Source organism: Lithobates pipiens, unplaced genomic scaffold (genome assembly GCF_037356315.1).
Source record: "Lithobates pipiens isolate NorthernLeopardFrog02 unplaced genomic scaffold, aLitPip1_a1.2 Scaffold_8, whole genome shotgun sequence".
NCBI classification, from domain to species: Eukaryota; Metazoa; Chordata; class Amphibia; order Anura; family Ranidae; genus Lithobates; species Lithobates pipiens.
The window spans coordinates 507,100,337-507,123,729 of NW_027507903.1; the positions used below are offsets into that span (position 1 = coordinate 507,100,337).

A 23,393-nucleotide genomic window follows, 5' to 3' on the forward strand; every position below is an offset into this window, starting at 1 on the left:
CTGCCCATACATGGTTTGATTCTTGGCCAGTTCAGCGGGGATTTGAACCATCTATGGCCGGCTTTAGCTGCCACCTGTAATTTTAAGAGCATTGGCTACCTTGACCCGGCTCCTGGGATTTGTCCATAATTGATGTACATTAAGCATGTAAATATTAGGGGTGATGGCACACCAAAAAGGAATTTGAAAGTTGTCTCCTATTTACAATATTCCAAATTACAGTCTGATAGGCCAAGGTCAGAATCTGTGCTGAATGCAGTAATCTATATATAGCAGCAGCTTCTTTCCATGACATCAACCAGCTATATTGTTACCATAAGGTGAAGGGATCGTTTATTGGAGTAGAAATGACTGAATTTCTTTACTATTTTCTGTTACTGGTTTATGAAACGAATGGATGCCATTTAACTGTAGCTGTATCCATTTTATATCCTTTCTATAAAACAACAAAGGAAACACAATTTTCTGACTTTCCCACCCATCTGCTCAGTGCAGTTTTATGGCTTATCAGTGGTTCAGAACACAGTCCTTATTTATCACTTTGGGAAACATTTGGCACTGAAGATTGCATTGATCTGTTAAACATGGCTTTTCGCAGTTCTGACGATGAGCCAATGATGCAGTTGTATGTCGTCAGGAAAAACCACAGTTGCAATAAAAGCTATAAAAACTGTCACAGAATTCTGCAGAATACATTATACACTATGGCTATTTAGGAGCCACGTTTGAAATGCTAAAAGTGGACCTGTGCATTTCGAAGGCAGGACAAAGCAATAGAGATACCCGCTACTAGATAGGCAAAAATAAGTGGCAGAATTTATTTTTGTGTAGACTTGCTGTAATCTCCTCTGCCAGTACTGTCAGTTGGGCTCCACTGCTTTTCAGTGCTATCAGTATGACACTGAAAAGTCAGACAGGAAAGAGCAGTGATTACCTAAGCAGGATGCTAATGCTCCTTCAGTATCCAATCGGACAGAGGGGTGGTTTGTGTTTAAAGTTGTATTACCTGCAGCAGATAAAGGATTTGAGCTTTTTAGGATGTGCTCCAGTCATTCATTCACTGATCTGTGAATGCAGGAACTATAGGTCCCATCTGCCTCTAAGGCTTGTAGTACACTGACACCTCTGCAGGTTTTTTTTTTTTTTAAAGGTGTTTATTTAAGTTTTCAACAGAACAGCTTATACATCAATCGGGATACATATCGAATATCAGCACTCCAGATGTACAGACAGAGGTATAATCCAGCATAAAGTGATGTATGCAGTGGCCCGAGCACCACCCATGTAGGTAACCCTCCAGCCAGCGAGCTGGCATACAGCCCGCTGTCTACACCATCGTATGTATCAAAAGCTATGGTGGTACTCGGAGCACCACAAAAATAAAATAAATGGTGAGGGCACACCACAGGAGTAATCAAGACAATTAAACAAAAACAAAAAACCCCCAACAAAACATACACAGACAAGCAAGCATACCAAACGCACATCACATCCACACAAGTCACCGTCCCACTGAACATCACCATTTTTAACATGCGTAGCATCTTGGTATGGTCATATAACTACCGACTTCTTCCATAATCCGCCGCGCCCCCCCCCAGTAACCAGTAGCATACTCCAAGTAACCTAAGGCCCAACCCCCACAGCCCCACCTAGGGGACTTGCGAGGATAGGACCGCCCCCCCAGAAAGAGCCAGAGACATCCAACCACGGCTGCCACACCTTATGGAACTTTTTTAACCACTTCAGGACCGCCGTATTGCCAATGTACGTCAGCACAATGGCACAGGCAGGCACAATCACGTAGATGTACGTGAATGCCTTCCAGCGGGTGGGGGGTCCGATCGGACCCCCTCCCGCTGGATACGACGGTCCGTTTCCCTCCGGGAGCGCTCCGTGATGAGGGGATGGCCGTTGGTTTTCGGCCACCCCCTCTGGATCGCTCCTGGCCAATGAGAAGCTTCCTCTTCCTGTGTAAACAATACACAGTGGGGAGGAAGTGATGTCATTCTCCTCGGGGCAGTCTTTTTGACCGGACTACGAGGAGAAGACTAATAGTAAGTGTGCACCAACACTACACTGACATGTAGGTACACACAGGCACACAAACCCCCCCCCGCCCCCCCTCCCCCCCCAGTCACAGTGTCACTGATTGCATTGATCATTTCTTTACTGATCAATGCATTCAGTGTCAGTTGTGACAGTAAAAACTGTCAGGACAGTTAGTGTTAGGTCCAGGGTAGCCCCCTATCACCCCCCCAATAAAGATTTAACCCCCTGATTGCCCCTAGAGTTAACCCTTTCACCCCCTTTTGCCAGTGTCACTAAGCGATCATTTTTCTGATCGCTGCATGTGTCGCTAGGTAGCTAGTTATTTTTTTAGGTTCACCGCCAGGTTTTTATATCGCTAGGTACCCCGATATACTACCCAATAATGGTTTTAACCCCCTGATTGCCGCTAGTTAACCCTTTCACCCCCTTTTGCCAGTGTCACTAAGCGATCGTTTTTCTGATCGCTGCATTAGTGTCGCTACAGTCGCTAGGTAGCTAGTTATTTTTTTAGGTTCACCGCCAGGTTTTTTATAGCGCTAGGTACCCCGATATACTACCCAATAATGGTTTTAACCCCCTGATTTCCGCTAGTTAACCCTTTCACCCCCTTTTGCCAGTGTCACTAAGCGATAATTTTTCTGAACGCTGCATCAGTGTCGCTAGGTAGCTAGTTATTTTTTTAGGTTCACCTCCAGGTTTTTATAGCGCTAGGTACCCCGATATACTACCCAATAATGGTTTTAACCCCCTGATTGCTGCTAGTTAACCCTTTCACCCCCTTTCACCAGCGATCACAGTATAAGTGTCACTGGTGACGCTGGTTAGCCAGTTAGTTATTTAGGTTCCCCGTCAGGTTTTTATATAGCGCCAGGGACCCCCATATACTACCTAATAAAAATTTGAACCCCCTGATTGCCCCTAGTTAACCCTTTCACCACTGATCACCGTATAAGTGTTACGGGTGACTCTGGTTAGTTTGTTTTTTATAGCATCAGGGCACCCACCATTTATTACCCAATAAAGGTTTAACCCCCTGATCACCCGGCGGGTGATATCAATTAGGTTTTAGGGTCAGGGTCTGCGTCGCCCCAGGCAGCGCTAGGTTAGTGCCAGTACCGCTAACACCCACACGCAAAGCATACACCTCCCGTAGTGCTATAGAATCTGAACAGATCAATATCTGATCTGATCAGATCTATACTAGCGTCCCCAGCAGTTTAGGGTTCCAAAAAAACGCATTGTTAGCGGGATCAGCCCAGATACCTGCTAGCACCTGCGTTTTGCCCCTCTGCCCAGCCCACCCAAGTGCAGTATCGATCGATCACTGTCACTTACAAAACACTAAACACATAACTGCAGCGATTTTATATTTAAATCCGGAAGGCAGTGCTTGGTTTTCGGGGTCCCGTACGTGGCTAGGCTCCCAAAAAGTCCCCCACATGTGGTATCCCCGTACTCAGGAGAAGCAACAGAATTTATTTTGGGGTGTAATTTGACTTCTGCCCATAGCATGTGTGAGCAATATATCATTTAGTGACAACTTTGTGCAAAAAAAAAAAGTTTGTAATATTCCCGCAACTTTTGGCAAAATATAAAATATTCCATGGACTCAACATGCCTCTCAGTAAATAGCTTGGGGTGTCTACTTTCCAAAATGGGGTCATTTGAGGGGGTTTTGTGCTATTTTGGCATTTTATGGCCTTCGAAACTGTGATAGGTAGTGAGGAGTTAAATCAAAAATTTGCACCCTTAGAAATCCTGAAGGTGGTGATTGGTTTTCGGGGTGCCGTGCGCGACTAGACTCCCAAAAAGTCCCACACATGTGGTATCCCCGTACTCAGGAAAAGCAGCAGAGTTTATTTTGGGGTGTCATTTCACATATGCCCATAGCATGTGTGAGCAATATATCATTTAGTGACAACTTTGTGCAAAAAAAAAAAAGTTTGTAATATTCCCGCAACTTTTGGCAAAATATAAAATATTCCATGGACTCAACATGCCTCTCAGTAAATAGCTTGGGGTGTCTACTTTCCAAAATGGGGTCATTTGAGGGGGTTTTGTGCTATTTTGGCATTTTATGGCCTTCGAAACTGTGATAGGTAGTGAGGAGTTAAATCAAAAATTTGCACCCTTAGAAATCCTGAAGGTGGTGATTGGTTTTCGGGGTGCCGTGCGCGACTAGACTCCCAAAAAGCCCCACACAAGTGGTATCCCCATACTCGGGAGAAGTAGCGGAATATATTTTGGGGTGCAATTCCACATATAACCATGGCATGTGTGAGCAATATATCATTTAGTGACAACTTTTTGTAAAAAAAATTTTTTTTTTTTTTTTTTTTTTTGTCATTATTCAATCCCTTAGGACAAAAAAAATAAATATTCAATGGGCTCAACATACCCATCAGCAATTTCCTTGGGGTGTCTACTTTCCAAAATTGGGTCATTTGGGGGGGATTTGTACTGCCCTGCCATTTTAGCACCTCAAGAAATGAGATCGGCAGTCATAAATTAAAAGCTGTGTAAATTCCAGAAAATGTACTCTAGTTTGTAGACGCTATAACTTTTGCGCAAACCAAAAAATATACGCTTATTGACATTTTTTTTACTAAAGACATGTGGCTGAATAAATTTTGCCCTCAATGTATGACTAAAATTTAGTTTATTCGATTTTTCTTATAACAAAAAGAAGAAAATATCTTTTTTTTTTCAAAATTTTCGCTCTTTTTCCATTTATATCGCAAAAAAAAAAAATCGCAGAGGCACTCAAATACCATCAAAAGAAAGCTCTATTTGTGGGAAGAAAAGGACGCAAATTTCGTTTGGGTGCAATATTGCATGACCGCGCAATTACCAGTTAAAGCAGCGCAGTGCGAAATTGCAAAAAGACCTCTGGTCCTTAAGGTGTTTATTGGTCCGGAGCTGAAGTGGTTAAACAAGCTCTATTTTCATACACAATTTTAAATTTGGGGAGTTCTCCAACACCTCTGCAGTTAAGTAACTGGCTGCATGTATGGAGGTACAGACAGCTAGCTGTCAGGACTGTCTGCAGGACCTTGACAATTGCATCTCTGATCTACTGATTGTGGGTGTGATACATGGCAGGCTCCATGGTCAAAAATGATTTATTAATGCTATATATATATATATATATATATATATATATATATATATATATATATATATATATATATATATATATATATTATATATATATATATATATATATATATATATATATATATATATATATATATATTATGTATGTGTGTGTATTTTTACAAAAGATGACCTTCAAGCTACTTAAAATGTAAGATTTTGTGCCCAGTCCAGCCTGTTGGCATTGTGCACACACAATAGGTAGGAAGAATTTGCTTAGCCAAACCACGTTCCTTAATGCTAAAGCTTACACAAATAATATCTTAGCATGCAGGTTTGGCTATTTATGTACAGGTTTATGCCTGTTTTCTGCACAAAAACTTTAACAGGATTTAGGATAAAGCTACAGAGTAATCTAGAAAACGCTATTTTTATGCCCATTATAGTTCTATGATACTCGTATACTACTGCAACAATATCCTGTGTATTTTTGACAAGCAGCATTTAGCTTCTGTCTTATTTTTCTTCATCCTGTCTGTTATTTCTTCTACAGAGCAGCGGGAAGAGCTCTGTATTGGAAAGTTTGGTTGGTCGGGATCTGCTTCCCAGAGGCACTGGTATAGTGACCAGAAGACCCTTAATCCTGCAGCTAGTCCACGTGTCAGCAGATGACCACCGAAAAACCTCAGGAGAAGACAATGGTAATCAACAACATTTCATATAAGTGTTTTTAATAAAATTGCGTCCTGAGTTATGTCATTTTAAATTTTTTTTCCCCAATATAATGGATGGGGTAAGAAGGTGCTTTGGAACCATCATTGATGGACTTGCTTACATGCAGCCTGGTTTGTATTATATTGGTTTCATGAAAGTGCTTAAAGCAGGGTTCCGCCCATTTTAAAAGTCAGCAGCTAAAGTGTAGCTGGTGACTTTTAATAATCAGACACTTGCCTGTCCAGCAATGCAGGTGCCCGAAGCCTCGCTCCTCTCCCCCCCTCCTCTCTGCGGCGCCGACATTCTAACTGCGCGCTGTGAATGGCCGGGCAATCTTCTGGGACCTGTGACGTGTCCCAAAACATTGTAAGGAGGGAGGGTGGAGAGGTGAACTTCCGTCGCCAGGGGAGGCAGTGGGAGCTGGGTTCCCCCCCCCCCCCCCCCCCCCCCAAAATGCCAAATATGGCATGTCGGAGTCACCAGCACTTATAACGGGGGTTATATTTTTGGGTGGAATTCTACTTTAACAGATATTAAAACGTCATGTAAATAAAGCACAACTCCACCCAGCTTTTGTATTCATTTGCATAGCAGTTTTCAAGTTGACTGACATGCTGGCTTCATAAATTTTAGATTCCAGTGGCCACAAATCCACATTCAATTTCTCATTTCTGGCTAACTGTAACCAACATAAGCCAGATAATGAGCTCATTCTTCCTTGATGGATTTTCCATGGTGTGAATTATGCAGAGTTTAGCTGTTAGCTGGGTGGGCAGGGGTGGAGACGCCTCATCTCCTGTTAGCTTTGGCATCTCAGCCAGGTAGCTAGTGGATTATTCAACTAAATATTGCTTGCCTTTTGTGAGTGGAGTTTGCCTTTTAAATATTGAATAACACTGCACAAATTGTTGGAGCTATAAATCCTGTATAATTGACTCTGGGCACAAACTTCTTACTAAATACTAAACAAACTAAACTATTCTAGTTTTATCTTTATTCTCAGAATTGTGCTCTCACCTGATTGTTTTAATGCCGAGCATCCTTGGGGAGAAACCTCATTTATGCCATTTTGTTTTTGTAAGCATTGTGAACAGATGATTATACAGAGATCTGTGTGCTTTGCCTCCATTGACATATATATACTGATGGAGTGTTTCCCCGACTACCACCGTTCCCAGCCTGATCTGTTTTTAGAGGATGGGAATAGCAGTGTAAGAAGATCACAGCTTCCTGATTGGGTTTTCGTGTTATTTTGCTGCATGATGGTCAGAGGTCACTGCTGTGAAGAAAACATAACTTCCTCTTCCAGTAAGTGCCGTCTTGTGGTCAGTTCGGGAATCGTGAAGGAACTGCCAGTAGACAATTTAAATCCTCTGGTAAGATGGAGCATATTGTTCTTCTGAAGGCCAAGGGAAAGCTTTTTGCTTCAGTATTCTACATATCCCAGGAGACTGTTGGCTAATGCAGCTGGAAAGGAAAAAAATTAGTGGGAGCCCTGTGTGAGCTTATGGTTAAGTGGCAGTGCATTTTCTAATTTGCCTTTTGGCACTGAGGTTGGGCTCACTGGTCCCTTAAGAGTGAACCTGGCACTCCTCCTTCATTTTTAAATATTAGAAAAAAAAAATCCCTACCTATGAGCAGATGAACAATCATTTTTTTCATAGCTTTTTTTGGTATGGTTGCCGATGAAATTTGTGCATTCATTTTTTTTTTTTTTTTTTTTTTTGTCATTTGGGTTCGCTTTAAGGTGGTAGTAAATTGCCATTTTGCGATTTTTACCTACAGGTAAGTTTTTATAATAAAGATATTCAGGCGAGCAGCAGCTGGTGCCGTCACCCGCGCTAAAGGAACAGCATATCTGTGCCTTTCCTTCAGGGCTGTGTGCCGTGACCAAGTCTCCCACGTGCATCTTTGGGAGTAACCTCACCCCTGCTCGTCCTGTCAGGTGGCCAGAGTCCTCAAACCCGGAAGGAAGATCCGGGTGAAGATGGAAGCGCCCGCAGCGGTGTCAGCGCGCCACTGGAGGGCTTAATTTTAAGGTAAGTTTCCCATAATGTGCTAGTATGCAGTGCATACTACACATTTAGGATATTGCCTTGCAAAAGAAGTCCCCCCCCCCCCCCACAAGACTTCTGCTTTAAGCAATGCAGCCTTGCTCTGGACCCACCTCTGCCTGTGAATGAGCAGTACCACACTGATGAGGTCACCCATGTGCCCTTCCTTCCGTCCCAACAAATTGCACTGTACAATATGTTAAAGCCAGACTAGTGCTGCTGTGCAGGGATTACAGCAGGCTGCTATCACAACATATTCAGATACAAAATTAAACACGTTTAGGTAAGAATTCCTGACAAGATTAACATTCGGTACTTTCATTTTGGTCTGGAGTTGTGCTTTAAGCTTGCAAGATTTGGTGCTTTTGCTAAGTGTTCTAATTGAATGACCTTACTAGGTTGGAATGTTAACGTGCACTCGGAAGGGGGTAGCATGTGTATATAAATATATAGCATGGAAAAAGCCTCCACCTAAAACCAGGAACGCTTCTCTTAGAAATATTCATTTAGGACACAAAATGGCTGCCTCTATGATGAATTACCGTTTATAGGACAGGAGATCGTCTTGCCACTAATTCTCTACTTTTTTTCCTCTACTTCTTTCTCCCTTTATCAACCCCAGAAATGGACGCCTGGAAAAATCCAAGACTCAAAGGTCTCCTGTTTGCACACCATTCCTTTCCTCCTCCTACTCGCATGAGCTTTCACTTCCCCTGCAGACTTCTCTCTAGAACATTGGTTGTCTTTCTGCTCATTGACCTGTTGGCACTTGTAGTCCCTTCTCAGCTGCAATGGGCACAGTTTCCACCTCCCAGTGCAAATAATTCATTAGTTGGTGGAGCATGGTAGGGTTTGATGTTCTGTTGGGTCTAGACTGCAGTGAAGGTGTCCCCTAATGGTCACACATACTATTATGGGGTTTCCATTGGTGTATACTCCTAGTAATATATGAAAAACCCAGACCTGTCTACACATCTTTTGAGTGTTTGGGGAGATCTGTTTTTCACTGCTGCTTAAGACCTGAAAGGTGACCAGATCCTGCCACGCTTCACCCAAAATAAAATAAAAATAAATGCATTGGATGGAGGTGCTGTTTTATATATTTTTTTTATTATTTCTTACGATTCCTGTTCTTGGGTTGTATATGTAATCTTTATTTGCAAATCATTGTTTATCACATTGGCTGCAGGTTTATATTGTGCATTGGCTTGCTTGTTACCGAGTCATTTTTCATGTTTTAGTTCTGCTCTTTCCTTTATTTAAAACAATTCTGTCTCAATTTTACTCAAATTTTTCTTTTGTTCTTCCAGAATACTGCTCTTTTTCAGGTATATTTATTAGTGTTTGCTTAGCCTGTTCTCAGGTCCCAGCAGGACGTGTTCTGCCAGTAACCTCACGTATGCGTAGGATTGACAATTGGTAGTATCTAGAAAACAAACTATTGGTAGGAACTGAGCCAAACTATTGGCTTGGGAAACTGACGCTGGCTGTATTGCCTCCCCACTGCATGCTCTGAAGGATAGGTTCACCTTTTGAACATGTTGCATCTGTATTTGGGGTATAACTTGTTAAAGCAGACCCCCTTGGCCTGTCCTTTCCTGTAACAGTGAGCAAGGGTTCCTCTTCCCACAGACGTGGTCTCATTTAAAATTGTGTCACTTATTCACTGGGAACTGTAAATGCATAAACTACAGGTCCCATCTTCCAGCATTGCAGACAGACTTGTAGTTTCAATAGACTGTGAGCGTGCTAATCAGCATCCACGCAATCCATAGACACTTCCTGCAGCTCTGATACTGACAACATGTACAGAGGCATGGGCACAGAGCTGTAGGCAGTGTGTGCAGGAGCCTAACATTGAAGTCGCGATCCACTGTTTGTGAGTGAATTTTTACTTAGTATCTCAGTCTCACCTCCTGAACAGGGCTTGACCACTCCAATACTGGACACTGCTTCCCCCTCCTACCCCCGGCCAGGACAATTTTCAGCAATTTGTGCTGTCGCACTTTGAATGACAATTGCGTGGTCATGCAACACTGTACCCAAACAAAATTTTTATCATTTTCTTCCTACAAATAGAGCTTGCTTTTGGTGGTATTTGATTCACCTCTGCGTTTTTTTTTATTTATTTTTTTTTCCTTTGTTCAGCAAAAAAAACTAAAAAATTTGAGTAAAAAAAGGTTTCTTTGTTTCAGTTATAAAATGTTTTCTCCTTCAATGATGAGGTGGCACTGATGAGGCAACAAATGCTACTGGATAGGCAGCACTGATGAGGATCTACTGACAGGCATTGCTGAATGGGCACCTCAGATGGGGGGGGGGGGGGGTCATCACTGACCCACCCACCCAACAGGGAGAGCTGCTGATTGGCTCTCCTTTTCAGTGCGAACCGAGGAAAGCCATTTACCGGCACTTCCTGGTTAACGCTGTGATCCGCTGTGTTTGATCACGTGGTAAGGCGCCTCCATCAGAGGTTCCTTGCCATGATCAGAGATGCAGTGTGTCAGAGTACCAGCACCAGCAATCGCTGCGCTGCGGGCGAGCACAGACATGTTATCCTCCTGGACATCATATGATGCCCAGTCAGAATAACTAAACCACCGCCTGGCCATCATTCTGCTATAGGCTGGGCGGGATGTGGTTAAACACTGTAAGACAGTCCCCTTTTTTCTTTTTTTTTTCTTTTTTTTTTTGCAGTGTAAAGACAGCTGATGTCTTTACACTGCAACTCCCGGCTGTAATTTTGACTGTTGGGAGTTTCCAGCAGATGCAAAGCGAGGAGCAGGATAAGGGAGTGCATAGCACATCCAGTATTTACAACAGGTAGTTCTGCTAGTGTGTGTTTGGCCAATTTCTAAACTACCAGTCTGCAGCAGTTTGAAGATGTATGAAAGAAGGGAATGGGGTTTTGGCGTAGGTTAGCCATACACTTTTTAGATTTATGTGGTTTAACTGAAACAGCATGGGAACTTTCCCTGTAGGGCTGTTGAGAAGTGTGTGGCCAGCCTTAGTCCAGATTGGGCTTCTTTTAGTTGTAACGTGGCTGATAATGCTGTCAGATTTTAAGAAATGGGGAAAGGTTTGTGAACGAACGGCACCATCATCCAACATCTATTGCGGTCTTCCCATTTATGGAAGGCAAGCAGTGCATTGGCAGCTGTCTAGTGCTGGATGTCAGTGATGGCTGAGGGAATACACAGATCTCTCTAGCTGTCAGTGTACACAGATGATGCTAAGTCTGCCTGTGACTTGGCTTATTAGAAAAGGAAAATGCTTCAGGCTTGTTGTATGGACACCGTATGACTCATACAATGTTTCTGTGTATAAAACGTCACATGTACTACTTGTGTGCTGCCTCTGATGGAGGTGTTGGGCCTCTGTTTTTGTATGTTTCCCTGGTAATCTGCATAGAGGAATGGTGAGGTTGTTGAGAAGCGTGCAGCCGGAGTCGCTTTTTTTTTTTTTCTTCTTCTTCTTCCTTTTGCTAATGTGACATCCAGGCTTAACCACTTAACCACTTTCAGACCGGACCATTTTGCTGGTAAATGACCAGAGGTCTTTTTACACTTTGGCACTGCGCTGCTTTAACTGGTAATTGCGCGGTCATGCAATGTTGTACCCAAACAAAATTTGCGTCCTTTTCTTCCCACAAATAGAGCTTTCTTTTGATGGTATTTGATTGCCTCTGCGATTTTTATTTTTTGCGATATAAACGTAAAAAGACCGCAAATTTTGAAAAAAAATGATATTTTCTACTTTTTGTTATTAGAAAAATCCAATAAACTCAATTTTAGTCATACATTTAGGCCAAAATGTATTCAGCCACATGTCTTTGGTAAAAAAAAAGTCAATAATTGTATATTTATTGGTTTGCGCAAAAGTTGTCACATCTACAAACTAAGGTACGTTTTCTGGAATTTACGCAGCTTTTAGTTTACGACTGTCTATCTCATTTCTTGAGGTGCTAAAATGACAGGGCAGTACAAAACCCCCCCAAATGACCCCATTTTGGAAAGTAGACCCCCTAAGGAAATTGATAAGAGGCATGTTGAGCCCATTGAATATTTTATTTTTTTGCCTCAAGCGATTGAATAATGACAAAAAAAAAATTTTTTTTTTTTTTTTTTACACAAAGTTGTCACTAAATGATATATTGCTCACACATGCTATGGGCGTATGTGAAATGACACCCCAAAATAAATTCTGCTGCTTCTCCTGAGTACGGGGATACCACATATGTGGGACTTTTTGGGAGCCTAGCCGCGTACAGGGCCCCGAAAACCAAGCACCGCCTTCAGGCTTTCTAAGGGCGTAAATTTTTGATTTCACGCCTCACTACCTATTACAGTTTTGAAGGCCATAAAATGCCAAGATGGCACAAAACCCCCACAAATGACCCCATTTTAGAAAGTAGACACCCCAAGCTATTTGCTGAGAGGCATGTTGAGTCCATGGAATATTTTATATTTTGCCACAAGTTGCGGGAAAATTACAAACTTTTTTTTTTTTTTTTTTTTTTTTCACAAAGTTGTCACTAAATGATATATTGCTCATGCATGCCATGGGCATATGTGAAATGACACCCCAAAATAAATTCTGCTGCTTCTCCTGAGTACGGGGATACCACATATGTGGGACTTTTTGGGAGCCTAGCCGCGTACGGGGCCCCGAAAACCAAGCACCGCCTTCAGGCTTTCTAAGGGCGTTACAGTTTTGAAGGCCATAAAATGCCAAGATGGCACAAACCCCCCCCCCCAAATGACCCCATTTTAGAAAGTAGACACCCCTAAATTTAGGGGTACACTAGTGAGACTAGGTAATAAATGGCGGGTGCCCTGAAACTATAAAAAAATAACTAACCAACCAGCGTCACCTGTAACAGTTATATGGTGATCACTGGTGAAAGGGTTAACTAGGGGGCAATCAGGGGGCTTTATGCGGTAGTATATGGGGGTCCCTGGCGCTATAAAAAGCTGCGGCGAACCTAAATACCTACCTGCCTAACTAGCGTCACCTGTGACACTAATACAGCGATCAGAAAAACGATCGCTTATTAGGCTGGGTTCACACTGGAGCGATGCGGGAACGCCACGAATGCGCGGCGGGTTCCCGCATCGCATGCCTCCCGGCGGCAGTTCACACTGCCCTATGCGAACTGCTGGGAGTGTCAGTGAAATGTTAATGACACCCCCAGATCAGTTCGCATATCGCAGTGCGATCTGCAAACTTGGATCGCATGGTGTGAACACCCATGCGATCCGATTCTGCTGCGGACCAAAAAAAGGGTCCCGTGCGAGTTTGCGGCGGGTGCGGCGGGTGCGACACGAATTCAGCCATACTATCTGTATAGCTGAACTCGAATCGCACAGAGATCGGATGTGATTTGCACTGCAGTGCGGTGCGAATCACATCCGTTCTCATAAACCGCTGCAATGTGAACCCAGCCTTAGTGACACTGGCGACGGGGGGTGATCACGGGGTTAAACCTTTATTGGGGGGGTTAGGGGGGTACCTTAGAACTAAAGGGGGCTAACCCTAACTGCCCTAACAGTTATTAGTCACAAATGACACCTGCCGGGTGATCAGGGGGTTAAACCTTTATTAGGTAATAAATGGCGGGTGCCCTGAAACTATAAAAAAATAACTAACCAACCAGCGTCACCTGTAACAGTTATATGGTGATCACTGGTGAAAGGGTTAACTAGGGGGCAATCAGGGGGCTTTATGCGGTAGTATATGGGGGTCCCTGGCGCTATAAAAAGCTGCGGCGAACCTAAATACCTACCTGCCTAACTAGCGTCACCTGTGACACTAATACGGCGATCAGAAAAATGATCGCTTATTAGGCTGGGTTCACACTGGAGCGATGCGGAAACGCCGCGAATCCGCGGCGGGTTCCCGCATCGCATGCCTCCCGGCGGCAGTTCACACTGCCCTATGCGAACTGCTGGGAGTGTCAGTGAAATGTTACTGACACCCCCAGATCAGTTCGCATATCGCAGTGCGATCTGCAAACTCGGATCGCATGGTGTGAACACCCATGCGATCCGATTCTGCTGCGGGCCAAAAAAAGGGTCCCGTGCGAATTTGCGGCGGGTGCGGCGGGTGTGGCGGGTGCGGCGGGTGCGGCGAATGGCTGAACTCGAATCGCACAGAGATCGGATGTGATTTGCACTGCAGTGCGGTGCGAATCACATTCGTTCTCATAAACCGCTGCAATGTGAACCCAGCCTTAGTGACACTGGGGACGGGGGGTGATCACGGGGTTAAACCTTTATTGGGGGGGTACATTAGAACTAAAGGGGGCTAACCCTAACTGCCCTAACAGTTATTACAGTCACAAATGACACCAATGCAAAAAAAAAAAAAAAAAAAAAAAAAAAAATGACATTGGTGTCACTGTGACTGGGGGGCAGGGGTAATTGGGGGGGTGATCGGGGGGTAAAGGGGGGGTGTGAGTGTGCCTGGCATGTTCTACTGTGTGTGGGATGTGTTGGTGCAACTCACTGATCCGCTCTCCTCCGTGTCGGAACGAAAAATACCGACACGGAGGAGAGAATACATCACTTCCTCTCCTGTGTTTACATTACAGGAGAGGAAGTGATGTCACCGGGGATTTCCATTCGTCGGGAGCGATCGCGAGGGGGTGGCCATGAATGAATGGCCGTCCCCTCGTCCGGGATCGCTCCCGAACGAAAACCGACCGCCGCAGGCACCGGGCGGGGGCCCGATCGGGCCCCCGACCCGCGGGAGGCAAAGCACGTACATGTACGTGCTTATGCCTGCCCGTGCCATTCTGCCGACGTACATCGGCGTGAGGCGGTCGGCAAGTGGTTAAGGACTAGCCTCGTTTTGGTATGAATTTAGGTATTTACATGTTTAAAACAGATTTATTTTTAATTTTTTGCTAGAAATATATATATATATATATGAGTGTCATTGCAATACTTTTTCACACCGTAATTTGCATAGCGGTCTTACAAGCGCACTTTTTTTGGGAAAAATTCACTTTTTTGAATAAAAAAAAATAGGACAACAGTAAAGTTAATACAATTCTTTTATTTTTTATATATTGTGAAAGATAATGTTACGCTGCGTAAATTGATACCCAACATGTTGCGCTTCAAAATTACGGTCGCTCGTGGAATGGCATCAAACTTTTACTCTCAAAAATCTCCATCGGAGACGTTTTAAAAATTCTACTGGTTGCAAGTTTTGCGTTTACGGAGGAGGTCTAGGGCTAGAATTATTGCTGTCGCTCTACCGATCGCGGCGATACCTCATGTGTGGTTTGACCACCATTTTCATAGGCAGGCGCTACTCACGTATGCGTTCGTGTCCCTTGTAATAGAAAAAAAGCATGGCAGGTCCTCTTAAATATTAGATCTGGGGTCAAAAAGTCCTCAGATCTCATATTTGGACTAAAATGCAAAATAAAAAAATTGACATTTGAAAAAATTACTTTGAAAAAATGTGCCTTTAACCACTTCAACCCCTTCCTGACCAGAGCACTTTTTGCGATTCGGTACTGTCACTCAAACTGACAATTGCGCGGTCATGCAACGTAGCTCCCGAACAAAATTGGCACCCCCCCCCCCACAAATAGAGCTTTCTTTTGGTGGTATTTGATCACTCCTGTGGTTTTAATTTTTTGCGCTAGAAACAAAAAAAAATAGCGACCATTTTGAAACAAACGCATTATTTTTTGCTATGATAAATATCCCCCAAAAATATATAATAAAAAAAATATTTTTTTCCCTCAGTTTAGGCAGATACGTATTTTTACATATTTTGGGTTAAAAAAATAAATAAAAAATAAGCGTTTGGTTTGCGCAAAAGATATAGCGTCTACAAAATAGGGGATAGTTTTATGGCATTTTTATAAAAAAAAAAAAAAAACATTTTATCGTGACTGGGACATTATGGCAGACACATCGGACAATTATGACACATTTTTGGGACCATTGGCATTAATACAGCGATCAATGCTTTAAAATTGCATTGGTTACTGTAAAAATGTCACTGGTAGTGAAGGGGTTAACCACTAGGGGGTGGGGAGAGGTTAAGTGTGTCCTGGGGGATGGGCTTGTGTGACGTGGACATTGATCGCTGCTTCCGATGACAGGGAGCAGACTCAGTGTCCTGTCATTAGGCAGAACGGGGAGATGCTGTTTACATTGGCGTCTCCCCGTTCTTGATTTCCGTGACACGATCGCAGGTATCCCCGTGGCGATAGTCCGCAGGTCCCGCGGTTACGGAGCTCGCTGCATATACTGCTGACATATATATGCCGACAGCAGTCGACAAGTGGTTAATAGCTATGGGCGGAAGTGATGTTTTATTGCCGCTTCCCCCCTCCTATGGTATGGAGACGGGTGGGGGCCATCTTAGCCTCGCTCGTCTCCATACCCAGGCACCGAGAGGACCCGATCGCCTCCTCCGACAGCTCCGGTAAGCGGCGCAGGGTGCGGGAGAGGGGGGCTGCTCCCTCTCCTGCCGCCGATAACGGTGATCTCGCTGCAGAGATCACCATTATCGTTAACATGACCGGCTCCTGAAAAGATTGATATCTCGGTTGTGGCAGCAGCTGCTGCCGTTACCGAGATATCCCTCTTCAAAGTGCTGATGTATATGTACAGGAGCCAGTCGGCAAGTGGTTAATGACCATAATTACGCAAAATTGTTGTTTTCAGTTCTTGGTAGTTGCTTTTCTTGGCTTGCAGGGTGCAGATTAGAGGTCGACCGATATGGGGTTTTCTCTGGCTGATGCCGATACCGATATTTAGAAATCGCCACGGCAGATGGCCGATATATGATGCCAATTTTTTTTGGGCTGATATGTTAGGTCGATTTTATTTATTTATTTTTCCCCTTCATCTCATAAAATCTAACGGTTAGACCCCTTTCACACTGGGGCGTTTTTCAGGCGCTTTTGGGCTAAAAATAGCGCCTATAAAGTGCCTGCAAAACAGCTCCCCTGCAGTCTGTGTGGAAACCCCGAGTGCTTTCACACTGAGGTGATGCGCTGGCAGGATGTTAAAAGTCAGCATCTTTGGAGTGGTGTATACCACTCCTGCCCATTGAAATGAATGGGCACCGCTGCCGAAGCACCTGCAATGCGATTGGTCAGCGGCGCTTCACGGGAACATTTAACCCCTTCCTCGGCCGCTAGCTGGATTATAAGTGCCCCGCTAGCAGACAAATAGCGCCGCTAAAATTACAGTAAAGCGCCGCTAAAACTGGCAGCGTTTACCATCAACACCTGCCCGCTCCAGTGTGAAAGCAGCCTTAAGTGATAGAGAAAATGTCTTACATTTAAACATTTATTAAACAAAACAAACATCCAATCAGTTCACTTGTATGTATAATTTAGATAAAAAAATTAATAAATTAAATAAATATATTAAATACACAAAAACATCAAAACTTTTGGATGAAAAAAAATGGGCTAACTTTGCGGTTTTATTTTTAAATCGGTGTATTTTTTCCAAACAAATTGCGTTTGAAACAACCGCTATAATATTCCCTAGGATCTCTGCTAAAGGAAAAAAAAATAAAAAATGTGTGTGTTTTGGGGGTTCTAAGTGAATTTCTAGCAGAAAATACAGGATTTTTATTTGTAAGCAAGTGTCAAAAAAGATTTAGTCTTTAAATGGTTAAACTGAACTTCTACACACTGAGTTGAACTCATTCAGAAGTGTAAACATTGTATCTCTTTGATCTTTTCTTGGCAGACTGCCCAGAGAGACAACTGGCTTCACTGATGTCTTCAGGCATCTTGCATTGACTTGTATTACAGAAGTCATTTGCAAGTCGCGCTGAATAAATCATCGGCCTTTTTTAACAGCACAATCGGCCGATGCCTATTAATTAAAAAAAACATCAAATATCGGTCGACCTCTAATCTAGATTGTCCAGTTATTTGTAGAATGAAATTATTAATTGGGGTCTGTGGTAGGGAGGGTCCTCCGGCAGGGTCTTTGGGATACAGCTAGGTCGCAAATACAAGAAATGGATGTAAAAATTTAGTTTGGACTTTTTGAGGGGTAATATATTTGAAATGGATTAAGGTGAAATGCTTTATGGTTATTTCTGCTCGCTGAGATATTCCACTGCCTAGGTCAGGCCACCCAGTTGTTGGGTAATTCCCTGCAAACATTTACAACTGTTTATGGATCTGAATGCAGTTGCATTGTTTTCAATGGAGGCATTCACAGAGGTGTGTAAAAAATGCACTGCTTTCGTATATGTAACACAAAATCCCAAATTCTGCATCCAAGGACATGCATATGTGACTGACCCCAGCCACCTTCACCAACTTGTGACAAAAGGTCAGTCCAACTTCATTCACACTGTCACTGGTACGCAACAAGGACACTCTGCCTCACCCTGCAAAATAGATTTTCCAGCTCGCGGGACCACAATCAAGTGCCAGCAGACTGAGCGATCATCACTGGATTTGGTTAACTAAGCAATTAACACTTTATATCTCAAATCGATTGCTGCCACCTGATCTTTTTATTTTAAAATATTAAATGTTCACCTGGACAAATATGACGTCTAATAAATGTCTGTAATATACACTGTCACTACAGATGGGAATATCCAGAGATTTAGCATCTAGCAGAGGTAGGCAATCCGTAATGAGGTGGAGATCTACCTGAACAACATGGGAGAAGTCAAAGATCACCGGGCAGTGCTTTCTTATCACATTTGATTTAAACCTCTTAATTGCGGTAGGTGGTGAGGAGGCAACCCATTTCCTCCTCCACTACCTGTCAACCACACTGAGATTGCTTTTCAGAGGAGCAGCAGCGCCTGCTGCACTTGTGAATGAGCCCTTGTGTTCAGCAGCGGCACCCTTAGGACTCATTCTCACAAAGTTGATGGGCGCTAAAAACCCTTTGTGTCCCAGAAGATGACGGGCCATTCAGGAAGAGACTCGCGCATGCGCAGTTGGAAACCGGCAGTGAAGGCTCCACTGCCGGTTTCCCTTGGTTGGTATGGTGGCGCCTGCACCTGATCCGATGGGCTCCCTGGATAGGTAAGTGTCCTTATTAAAAGTCAGCAGCTGCAGTGTTTGTAGCTGCTGACCTTTTTTTTTTTTTTTTTTTTTTTTTTTTTTAAGCTGGAACTCTGCTTTAAAAGCTACTTGTATACTGGGGCAGATGCTGTTTTTGTTTAGCCAGATAGATTTGGCATGGAGACACAGTGGACGCCTCAGCCGCCATTGTGCTGTGCTGGGCTTCTAGTGTATTCCTGCACCTTTAGCCCCTGTTCACACAGGTTCGGCATTGAAATTGCGCTACTTCAGCAAGAATTTCAAAGCTGTACATCAGTGTGATTTGCACTGCCGATTTAATTGCAACTTCATACATCAGAAGTCTATTCAGGCCACAATGAAATTGGCAAAAAGTAGTACAGGAACCTTTTTCAAAGTCACTGTGACATAAGTCGTAGCAATTTGAACAGTTCCATTGCCGTCAATGGGGTGCGATTTGGAACTGTTAAATCACATGACCAGTCGCAGCGGTGTGAACGGGGGCTTAAGGAGGAATGGGCTCCGTGCAGGCATACGTGCCCTTCATATATCCCTATATATGCTCCAACATGTAGACAATCATAGGCTAGCTTTAGAATTGTACTATAAAGAGGGGCTTTGCAGCAGTTCATACCATTTCATGTAACTTATGACCTTTTTTATTTTAAGTTTGCAGTAACCCATCTTTAATTTGAAAAGCCCATCATACTAACTATATGTGAGGATGCAGTAGATTGTTTTGTTCACTATGTTTGTTTTTGTTCCAGGAGTGGATGCTGAAGAATGGGGTAAATTCCTACATACAAAGAACAAGGTATGCTGATTTGTGGGGGGAGGGGGGGGGGGGGGTGAAAGGAGAGGAGAAAAAGCTTAGGTTCAATTTTAGCTTTAAAAGCATCTTTTGGAGTCTTTAATTCTAAAGTCATTTGTTCACCTCTGAAATATACCTGAACTTTTTTATTGTAGGATGGTGTAACCTATGGGTGACATGACTGGCAAGAAAAAGATTGTAAATCTGCAAAGACTAATTACAAAAAGTCTTTAAGTTTAAATTGTCTCGCAAGGTACTTCTCACAGAAAAAAATGTCAGTAGTGCATCTGCAGGGTCTACAAGGATCAAACACCTAATTTCTCCTGCAGCATCACCTGCTGGTGAAATCTGGTATTGTTACATAGTCATATAGCTATGATGACTCTTTATGAGAAGCACAACAAGTTTCTTTTTACTATACCCAGAACAGTAAACAAATAAGCGTTTCTTTTTAAGCTGCAGTTTTCTTTCTTGAGGGACAGTTTTTCTCTTCATGGCCACTGTTTCAAAAATACTCTGCTGATATTTGAAACGAACATCTGTTTCTCTGTGTTGGTATATGTGTATATATCATTTTTAGAGGAATACATCCTTATTTACTGTAGCGTCTTGCTTTATTAGCTTTGTCACCTAGGCAACTTAAACACTTCAGCCCCGGATGGTTTTACCCCCTTACTGACCAGGCCATTTTTTGGCATATATTGATTGGTTGTGTTAAATGTGTTCTCTGTGTGGGGGATGGACTCGACCGAACACAGAGATCAGAACAGAGAGATCTGTGTTCCTGATTAGCAGGAAGCACAGATCTTTCTGTCCTTCCTTTTTTTTTTTTTTTTTTTTTCTCTTTTGGATAGAGCGTCGAGGGATTGGAACACCTGTCGGTTTTTTTTGCTGTGTCTGTCCCGGTTAGGGAGATTTACCCTCGGTCTTTTTGTCCGGTTTATCATTATCACAAATTTTGGTTTGTCCCCAGTAAAGTAATAGAGGGGAAATCTTCCAATGAGGACTCTAGTTCTGGTGAACTTGGGGCCCGAAGAGATTCTCTTAATTTGCAGGGATTTTACTTCATGTTTAGCTATGGGACAGGAAGTGAAGATTTTTGTGTTCTGCGCTATGTACTTTATACTTCATCTGTAATGTGGAATTAATGTCCACTCTCATTTCAGATATACACAGACTTTGATGAAATCCGGCAAGAGATCGAGAATGAAACTGAAAGAATTTCTGGAAACAACAAAGTAAGAGCTCATTTACACTTCGGCTTCAACACAAACTGATGGATAGTTTTACACTTGCTTCAAAACAAGGCATCGGATAGGCTTTGTGAGGTATAACTTTTGGCTTTGCTTCAAAAGTTATACCCCATGTCAAGTTAGTGGTTCTTCAAAGCCTCCGTGGAAGTCTATGGCAAAGTTCGCTTGAAGCCTCACCAAAGCTAACCCACAAAATTCTCATCGAAGCACCAAGCAAAAGCATGGTGTAAACAGGACTGTAAGCTAACCATTTTTATTTGACAGGCATTCAGAGAGCTGATTGCATGCCAAGATAATTTACTTCCTTTTTCACCAGCTGAAGCAAGACTCTTTTTATTTTCTGTTTATATGAGGAAGATCAAACCGGAAACTTATAAAACGGTCTTTAGCCTGTTGGCTGTTGAAGGAATCGACTTTGTTCAGGGAACTCCTAGCAAAGCATTAGAATTATATTTTGTACTCGCAATGGTTTTTTTTTTTTTTCCTCTCACACGGGTCCAGAGTTTGTTTTAAAACTCTCTTGGCATGGATGATTGCTGCCATACTTGAAAAGATGTATATTATGCTGCAAAATATATGAAAATGAATATAAATAATCTTAATCACACCACAATGACTAAAGTGCTCAAATCCCCCCAACTATACAGGATTGCTATAAATATCTTAAAAAATGATCAACAGGAAACAACCCAGACAATGTGACAAAAAGTGCTTTTTGTAAACCACAAATGCATGAATTCCTCCTATAAAAAAGTGCGTAAATATGAGCAGTCCCTTCAGTTCCGACAGTGCTTCTGTCCCAACTTAAAGTGCTTAATAAAATCACCGACCAAGTGCTTCTACCACCACTGACTAGAATGTCCACTCACCAGACCTAGTCTATGCTTTCACCTTTGGTTCATTTTAAGGATAACCACTCCTTCACTGATCACATCAACAGTTTCTCCACACGGAAAATAAAAACCTCTCGTGCTAGTTGACTCATAGAGATATACAAAGGACCATCATAGTGTAGCAAGTAAATGCAAATTTATTAAAAATTTGTTTAAAAACAATCAGATGTGCACTCACATAAGCCAGTACCCCGGCCGGCACCAAGCTTGTCCAGCTATGCATGTGGAAATGGGAAACAAATCTACCTCTCCCTCCGCTTACAGCCTTCAGTGGTGACCTGTGGTTCTTCCGGAATATGTCCCAGCCCTTCTTCCTAATTATATGGGGTTCAGGCGGCAAGCGCTTGGTCGGTGATTTTATTAAGCACTTTAAGTTGGGACAGAAGCACTGTTGAGAAAGTCGCTGGCACTGAAGGGATTGCTCATATTTATGCACTATGCACTTTTTTTATAGGAGGAATTAATGTATTTGTGATATTAATATTATACTGTGTTATAATTTGGTTTATACAATATGTGGTTTACAAAAAGCACTTTTGTCACATTGTCGGGGGTTGTTTCCTATTCATTTTTTAAGATATTTATAGCAGCCTGTATAGGTGGTGGGGGGGGGGGGGGGATTGAGCACTTTAGTCATTGTGGTTTGATTAAGAATATTTATATTACTTTTTCATATATTTTGCAGCATAATATACATCTTTTTAAGTACTTGATACCAGTGCAGAGGTTGGTGACCTGGTTGACAGGCATACCCTGCAGTGGTACCAATATACCTTCTTTTTTTTTTTTTTTTTTTTTATTTAAATATTTTGTGGTAGTACTAACACATTCATAGGTTTATAATTTGAATCGCAGGGTTCAGATTTTATATTTATTTTTTTATTATTCAAACATGTCTTTGGAAGCACGGTATTATAATAAAAAGTAGCTAGCGCAACCCTCGTTATATATACATACAAATCAGATTGACTCACATAGTGATATTTCTACACTAGATTGCAGCAAACAGATACATTTTTAAATTGTGTATCCCTAGTGCGCCTGCGGTCCATTTTCTCTTTAAAATGCAAATATATATCAAAATCAAGATCGGCGCTGTCCCCACTGGGGTAGTTGGGAAGCAAACTACCAGTTTGTGGCTCTTCCTTTTGGCCTGGCATCAGCCCCCCGAGTCTTTACCAAAGTACTGGCTCCAGTATTGGTATTGCTGAGACAACGTGGGATCGCGATCGTGTGTTACCTAGACGATCACCTCCTGAGAGCATCATCTGCCTCAGAATTAGAGGAGGATGTGGTGATCACCTTGCAGACCCTGCAAGAATTTGGGTGGCCGTTGAACCTAAAGAAGTCAATGGTAGTACCGACTCAGCATCTGGAGTACCTGGGGTTACTATTAGACTCCAGGGCAGCGAGAGTTTTTCTCTCATCAGACAAATTGATGACTCTCAGATCGGCGGTCAATCTGCTGCTGAGCCACAA

The 23,393-nt window shown here is 42.8% G+C and overlaps 1 protein-coding gene across 5 annotated transcripts in view; it reads left to right on the forward strand.

The window, feature by feature from the left end:
* Window positions 1-23,393, forward strand: part of DNM1L (dynamin 1 like) — a 98,973-nt gene that overhangs the window by 16,329 nt on the left and 59,251 nt on the right. For 3 of the 5 annotated variants that reach the window (XM_077469324.1, XM_077469327.1, XM_077469329.1), the window contains exons 2-5: window positions 5,702-5,849; window positions 8,539-8,571; window positions 19,725-19,771; window positions 20,935-21,006. In XM_077469324.1, coding sequence (XP_077325450.1) covers window positions 5,702-5,849; window positions 8,539-8,571; window positions 19,725-19,771; window positions 20,935-21,006 — 300 coding nt within the window. The remainder of the gene's footprint in view (window positions 1-5,701; window positions 5,850-8,538; window positions 8,572-19,724; window positions 19,772-20,934; window positions 21,007-23,393) is intronic. The other 2 variants (XM_077469325.1, XM_077469328.1) reach the window with 1 other exon arrangement.